General features: G+C 50.3%; 2 protein-coding genes across 7 annotated transcripts in view; both read right to left on the bottom strand.

The window, feature by feature from the left end:
* The window catches only part of CBS (cystathionine beta-synthase), a 225,327-nt gene that overhangs the window by 72,376 nt on the left and 145,323 nt on the right, over positions 1–7,628 (bottom strand). The window lies entirely within an intron of this gene.
* Positions 1,638–7,628, bottom strand: part of ERVH48-1 (endogenous retrovirus group 48 member 1, envelope) — a 42,883-nt gene continuing 36,892 nt past the window's right edge. For 5 of the 6 annotated variants that reach the window (XM_058427905.1, XM_058427903.1, XM_058427902.1 and 2 more), the window contains one exon: positions 3,356–4,123. In XM_058427905.1, the coding sequence (XP_058283888.1) occupies positions 3,356–3,838 (483 nt within the window). In that variant the 5' untranslated portion in view covers positions 3,839–4,123. Of the gene's footprint in view, positions 4,124–7,628 lie in introns of all 6 variants that reach the window. The other variant, XM_032174425.2, reaches the window with a different exon arrangement.

The following is a 7,628-nucleotide window of genomic DNA, read 5'->3' as shown; positions in this document are numbered from 1 at the left end:
AAAAAAAAAAAAAAAAAAAAGAAAAAAGAAAGAAGCAGGGGCAAAACTCATGTAAGTAGAGATTCTCTGGGCCAAGTTTATAGACTGCAAGCCAGGAGCACTGATTCAAGTGGCCCCCAATATCCATGCTCTGATTAGCTGCAGTTACAAGTGGTATTTTGTTTTGTTTTTGTTTTTTTGAGAAGGGGTCTCACTCTGTCACCCAGGCTGGAGTGCAGTGGCTCCATCTCGTCTCATTGCAAGCTCCACCTCCTGGGTTCAGGCGATTCTCCCACCTCAGCCTCCAGTGTAGCTAGGACTTCAGGCATGCACCACTATGCCCGGTTTTTAATAAATTTTTTGTAAAGATGGGGTTTCACCATGTTATCCAGGCTGGTCTCGAACTCCTGGACTCAAGCAATCTGCTTGCCTCGGACTCCCAAACTGCTGGGATTACAAGCATGATCCACTAGTCCAGGCCTAAAAGTGGGTTTAGTTTATTTTGTTTGTTTTTTGAGACAGAGTCTCGCTCCGTCTCACAGGATGGAGTGCAGTGGCTCGATCTCAGCTCACTGCAACCTCCGCTTCCCTGGCTGTTTTGTATTCTTAGTAGAGACAGGGTTTCACTATGTTGGTCAGGCTGGTCTCGAACTCCTGACTTTGTGATCCACCCACCTCAGCCTCCCAAAGTACTGGGATTACAGGTGTGAGCCACCGTGCCCAGCCTAGTTTTGTTTTCTTGAGACAGCGTCTCTCTGTCACCCAGGCTGGAATGCAGTGGTGTGATCTCTGCTCACTGCAACCTCTGGCTCCTGAGCTTAAGTGATCCTCCCATGTTGCCCATGTGAAAGAAAAATATTTTGGGCCCCGAAATCACTAAGGAAAAGTCAAGCTGCAAACTGCTTAAGGGAAACCTGCCTCCCATTCTATTCAAAGTCACTCCTCTGCTCACTGAGATAGATGCATATCATTGCCTCCTTTGGAAAGGCTGATCAGAAACGCAAAAGAATGCAGCCTCCAGTGTCTCACCTATCTGTGCCTAGCAAGCTCCCTCCCCACTTGGAGTGTTCCTGCCTTTGCTTCAAGTTGTCCCACCTTTCTAGAAGAACCAACGTACTTCTTACATATACTGATTGGTGTCTCATGTCTCCCTAAAATGTACAAAACCAAGCTGTGCCCCAGCCACCCTGGGGACATGTCATCAGTGCAAGGCTCTTGCATTGCTTGGAACCCCAAGAGTGCGCCAGCCAAGCTGGTCTCGAACTCCTGACCTCGTGATCCAACAGCCTCGGCCTCCCAAAGTGCTGGGATTACAGGCATGAGCCACCACGCCCGGCCATGCTGTAGCTTTCTTGGACCAATGTTGGATTTGGGGGCCGAAGAGACCAAGAGAGGCCGTGCAGATTTTTCCCTGTTAACCAGGCTCCCAGGAAACTTACAAGTAGGTGAGATCAGTGACCGACGTGCGTGCACAGAGAGGCGACTAGAGGCTGAGGAGCTTCCTTTGTCCGGCTGCTGTGGCCTGCTCTCCCAGATGGAGGGGTGGTAGGTCCATGGGGGACGTGGACCGAAGCCCCTCATGGGTTTCAGCACCAGATGCAAGGCTCTTGCATAGGTTGGAACCCCCAGAGCGCGCCAACAGACAACACGAGGCGGTGTGGAGCAACACGCTGTTTTAATGAGAGCCTGGGTGCAGACAGGCTGAGGCCTAAAATGGCATCAGCCCCAAGTGAGGAGGGGGCAGGGCTTTTATAGTCCTCTGTAAACAGGAATTGTCCCAGCCTGACGTGACTGCTATGTAGTACCGGGGCGACCTCCCTCTTGATCTTCAGGGCGTATGTGTCTTCCAGCCAGCTCTCTTCCTGCCTCTGCTATCTTGCTGCTGGCGCAAGTTTGTACCTTGGGACTGGGCCTGAGGAGGAGTTATTCATCCCTTAAGCTTTCAGGCCCCAAGGAGAATCTTCCATTCCTGTCTATTTGGTTATAGAAAAGGGGAAAGGGACGACTTTCTCAATAACTACTTCAGGCGTGACATAGGGGTGGCGTGGGCACCTTGGAAAAAGGAAAACTTAATTTTTGGGGTATTCTTGAGCGACGGGTTGGTATCCATCGTGCCGCTGTAGCAGGAGCATCGTCTGGATTGTCTGGCGGTTAACTGTAGTTTCAACAAGAGTTTAATGGGATAACACAGGGGAGAAACAGGAGGACCCCAGTGATGAAGATGACTGTCCCCACCAGCATTTTAAATCCTCCTAAATTTGAGAACCACCCTCCTAGAAGGTTTGTTGGGTCCCATCCCTTCCAGGTTTGGACTGGTACATGGGCTACTTTTCTGATGTTCGAAGCGATTTCTAGAACCACTTTTCCATTATCGCCTATGTTAAGACAGCAATTGGAGATACTCAACTTACCACAGACCCCACCCTCTTCTGCTAATAAGTAGTCTAGTGCCAGCCTGTTTTGATAAATTGCCCCGTGCATTTGGTTTTGTTGTTGCTCGAGCATTTCTAGGGCTGAGGCAGTTTGGTTAGTGATTATCTCTAGAGCAGCTTGTAGTCTAATTGCTCTATTTGGCATATATGTGGGAGTGCGATAACCCCATGAACCATCCTCTGCTCGAGTGGCAGGACCGTAATATTCAACGATCTGGTGTGGAGGCCACTCGTCCTCTCACAATCTTTGGCTCCCTCCTACCTCCAAGGATCGTTTTTCTCTGGTTATCATACACAGGGACTCTGAGGGTGTTGCCTGCCTACTTTGGAAGTAAAGAGAATCCAGGTTTAATTGTGCCTAGGAAGCAAGTACCTTGCCAGTGATAAGGTAGCCATGAGTAAGCCTGGGTTCCAAATATCCAAAGGAATCCATCAGGGCAGTCCATTGTCGGCTGGTGTTCATAGGACTGTCGCATAGTGCACTTAGGCGGAGGTATGCGGCATAAGGGTTAGTGGTGTTTGTACAGTACCTGGCCTTTTTTGACAAGACACAATTGAGGTAGCTTAAGTTAGAAGGAGACCAGGCTCCAGGGGGTAACCTTGGCCACCACTCAGCTATGGAGGCATTGACTGTTAGGGTTTGGTGACGGGGGTTTTCACCTATGGAGCGATGGGTTTTATCAGTCCACTTGCGGGATATGCACGCCGTCCCTCTTACTGGGTTGGTAAGTGTCCAGGACTGCGGGCGTTCCTGAGGAGTGAAAGTGAGGCTGGGGTTTTGGGATGCCAGTAAGTAAGGGGGAATGTCTGTCCCGTCCCACGGCCACTGTTCACTCATAAAGCTCCCCCGCATGCCCAGCAATTGGACACATTCATGGTAAGCGCGATGGTTCTCCTAGATCTACAAACAGGTTTTTTCCTGGCTTGGGAAGGGATGCATCTGCTTATAGTTTTTGTATAAAGGAATGGAAATGCCGCGGGTGATTTTCAGGGGGAGTTGTTGGTTTTGAGGCGTTGGCTTTGGCTATAATCTGTTCTCTCTTTATGTCCTCGAGCACCTGAGTGTTTACTCCCCATTGTCCAATTTTGGTGAAGCAAAGCCACTGCTTCCCTCTGGGGCAAATAGCCCCATTACGACTGCCAGATACTCCTAGATTCTTTACTTTATAATAACTCTTTCCTGATTCAACACATTCCTCAATTAAGGTTCCATAACAGGATCTTTCTATATGAGTATGGTAAGTAAAGTATTGTTGCATCTTCCCTCTGTAGTACAAAGACTGATAACACTCATGGCAGCTCAGAGGGGCTGCTGTGGACAGCAGGACAGCTACTGACAGTATTAGGATCGTGGTGAGGGATATTCCTGTATTAAGACTTTTGGTTGGAAGAGAGGTATAGCAAGTGGTTGGGTAGATACAGGCCATTCCTGGAAGCAGGTGGTTAGTCTTCCTTGTGTTTTGGTTTTAAGAAAAAAATGTTGGTTAATTTAAACTTGGTAGGAGAAATTGGCCCAGACGAACACTTAGCTGTTAATGTTTTGGAGGAAGAAGCCGCCTTGGGGGTGAGCTTGACCCTGGTGCGATGGATCCAGTTGGGTAGTCCTTGGACTCTCACTGCAGTTGGCGTGCTGAGTATCACAGTGTAGGGGCCTGTCCACTTCAGTGATAGCTTTTTGTGAGGGTCGCGTTGGCCGATAAACACGTCTGTGCCTGCAAGATAGTTATGTTGAGAGGATAAGGAGGTGTCAGCAGGGAGAGGCATGGCCTCATTCACTGCTTCACGAATGAAAGACCATGTCTGGATTAAGGAGGGGAGGTAATTCCCGAGTGGCTCAGAGTCTGTTAAGGGTGGAGGCCCTAAGACAAAAATTCGGCCATACGTGATCCTCAAAGGGACTATAAAAAAAGGGCCGGGCGCAGTGGCTCACGCTTGTAATCCCAGCACTTTGGGAGGCCGAGGCGGGCGGATCATGAGGTCAGGAGATCGAGACCACAGTGAAACCCCGTCTCTACTAAAAATACAAAAAAATTAGCCGGGCATAGTGGCGGGCGCCTGTAGTCCCAGCTACTCGGAGAGGCTGAGGCAGGAGAATGGCGTGAACCCGGGAGGCAGAGCTTGCAGTGAGCCGAGATTGCGCCACTGCACTCCAGCCTGGGTGAGAGAGCGAGACTCCGTCTCAAAAAAAAAAAAAAAAAAAAAAAGGCTGCCTTTGGTGTTGCCAGAGTCTCATGAAGGCGAAAGGGAGACTTCTCGTCCATGACTGGCACATTTCTAGAGTGAGCTTGGTGAGTTGGGCTTTAAGGACAGAGTTGACCTTTTCAACTTTGCCTGAAGATTGAGGCTGGTAGGGTGTGTGGAGGAGCCATTTTATTCCCAAGGATGTAGAGACGCCTTCGGTGATTTGGCTGATAAAGGCAGGCCCATTATCGGACTGGATGGATGTTGGGAGTCTGAAACAGGGAACTATATGCATGTTGAGAGTTTGTGTGATGACATTTGCACCTTCTGAAGTTGTTGGGAATGCTTCTACCCACCTGGAGAAAGTACAGACAAAGACTAGAAGAGAGCGGAGCTGTTTATCGGGCGGCATGTGCATAAGTCTACCTGCCAGTCTTGCCTGGGTACCTGGCCCTGGGCTTGGTGGGTAGGAAAAGGCGGTGGCCAGAGGGAACCCTGGGGTGACACTGAGTGGCAGATAGAGCAGGACTGGGTGATCTCTCGAACACAGCTGGAAAGATGAGGACAAGTGAGGACAGGGTGGAGAAGTTGCAGGAAAGGTTTGTACCCAACATGGAAAGAGTTGTGGAGGCTTTGGAGGGCAGGGATGATTTGAGAGTGAGGAGAGCAAAGCGCCCTTCCTTGCCATACCATGGTCCTTGTTTTTGAAGGTTGTGGGCAGTCCTCCTTTTCTTCTGGGGAGTAAAGAGGAGAGAACGAGGACAGGGACAGAAACTGGCCTGGCGTGTGGCCGGGCGCGGTGGCTCACGCCTGTAATCCCAGCACTTTGGGAGGCCGAGGCGGGCGGATCATGAGGTCAGGAGATCAAGACCATCCTGGCCAACACAGTGAAACCCCGTCTCTACTAAAAATACAAAAAATTAGCCGGGCGTTGTGGTGGGCGCCTGTAGTCCCAGGTACTCGGGAAGCTGAGGCAGGAGAATGGCTTGAACCCGGGAGGCGGAGCTTGCAGTGAGCCAAGATTGCGTCACTGCACTCCAGCCTGGGCGACAGAGCGAGACTCCATCTCAAAAAAAAAAAAAAGAAACTGGCCTGGCGTGGGTTGTAGGGCTATTTGTTTGGCCACTCTACCTGCTAAAGCATTTCCGGCCAATATAGGATTGTCTGGGGTTTGGTGGCCCCTGCAATGAATGATGGCAAGTTTCTGCGGGCACCTGGCAGCCTGAAGGAGCTTGCTGATGAGAGCATTTCTAACAGGGGTGTTGTTTGCAGTTAGGAAACTCCCTGCTTTCCAGATGGACAAGTGTGAGTACACTGCGTGGAACGCATAATGAGAATCTGAATGTATGTCCAGCTGCTCGAGTGAGAGCTCAAGTGAGGACGATGAGTCCAGCCTTTTGGGAGGTGGTTCCTAGGGGGAGCAGATTAGCTTCAATAGTGTGGGCGGGTGACACTATAGCATAGCCAGCATGTTGGCGTCCTTGATGTAGGAAGGAGCTGCCATCGACAAACCAAGTAAAGGAGGCATCTGGAAGGGGTTTGTCTGTTAGGTTTGGAAAGGTGTAAGTTTGAACAGTGTCCACACAGAAGTGTGCAGGGTCTTGGGAGGTAGTGGCTTCAGGTAAGAGTGTGGCCAGGTTTAGACAGGAGCTGGTTAGCACGGTGATTTGGGGGGTTTCTATGAATAAAGCATAGAGTTGGAGGAGCCGTGGGGCAGAGATGAGACTTAGTACACTGCGGTGAGCTAGCATGTCTTTGATGTTATGGGCTGACTAAACTGTTAGGTTGGCCATCCGGGAACTGTGGTTTTGAGCTGTTTAGAGAGGTAGGCAACAACCTGGAGGGCGGGTCCCTTAGACTGGGTTAGAACACGTAGTGCAACTCCACGCCATTCATCGGGATAGAGGGAGAAAGGTTTGGTGAGGTCTGGGAGGGTGAGGTTGGGGGCTGAGGTGACAGCCTTCTGGAGTAGGCAGAAAGGTTGGGTAATAGGCTGTGCAGGGTTTAAAGGCTCATGGAGAAGGCCTTTAGCAGCTTGGCATAACAGTTTGGCTAGTAGAGCGAAGGAGGGAACCCAGGGCCCAAAATATCCCACTAGTCCTAGAAAAGAGAGAATTTCTTGCTTAGTTTGCAGAGGCGGGAGGGACTGGAAGAGGCACATGTGGTCTCTTGTGAGCCCTTGGCTTCGTGGGGTAAGAGCTAGGCCTAGACAGATGACTGAGGGGGTGCATGTTTGCGCTTCTTTAGGAGAGACCCGATACCCCCACTCTGCCGGAAGTTTAAAAGAAAGATAGTATGGGCGTTGCAGTCTTTTTGAGAGGGGCTACACAGGAACAGATCATCAAGGAGAGTGGACGGTTTTAGGGATAAGGTACAGAGGTCACGAGCAAGGGCCTGGCCAAAAAGGTGGGTGCCGTCTCTAAAACCTTGAGGTAGTAGACACCAGGTGAGCTGATGTGAAAGGTGGGTGTTGGGGTCTTCCCACATAACAGCAAAGAGGTCTTGAGAATCAGGGTGCAAAGGAATTATGGAAAAAAGCATCCTTTAGGTCTAGGACAGAAAAATGGGTGGTATTGGAGGGAATTGTGGAAAGTAAAGTGGGTTAGGAACTACTGGACATACTGGGAGTACAGTTTGGTTAATGAGCCTGAAGTCCTGGACTAAGCGGTAAGTTCCATCTGGCTTTTTAACAGGTAGACATTGGTGTGTTTAAAAGGGATTTTGTTGGGCGGAGGAGGTGACTGGTGAGGAGCGAGAAATGATAGGCTTTAGGCCTACAAGAGCTGCTTGGCGGATTGGATACTGGACCAGTGGCCTTCATTGCTGCACTTGAAACAGGCGCAATGCCATGTGGAGGTGCATTGCTAGGAGGCTCCCACGTGGAGCTGCGGCCACGTAGGCCTGCAGGGCCCTGAAGGCGGAGGCGAGCATTCGAAACTCTGGCTGTTTTTGCCTTTCACTTTCCTCATCACGATTGTTAAAGGCTTTGAGGGCTAAATTAAGAAGGTCTCGTTGTGGGGTTTGAGGGCCATCGTC

The sequence above is a fragment of the Hylobates moloch genome, unplaced genomic scaffold, assembly GCF_009828535.3.
Source record: "Hylobates moloch isolate HMO894 unplaced genomic scaffold, HMol_V3 SCAFFOLD_14, whole genome shotgun sequence".
Lineage (NCBI taxonomy): Eukaryota > Metazoa > Chordata > Mammalia > Primates > Hylobatidae > Hylobates > Hylobates moloch.
This window is presented reverse-complemented; position numbering and strand designations above follow the sequence as displayed.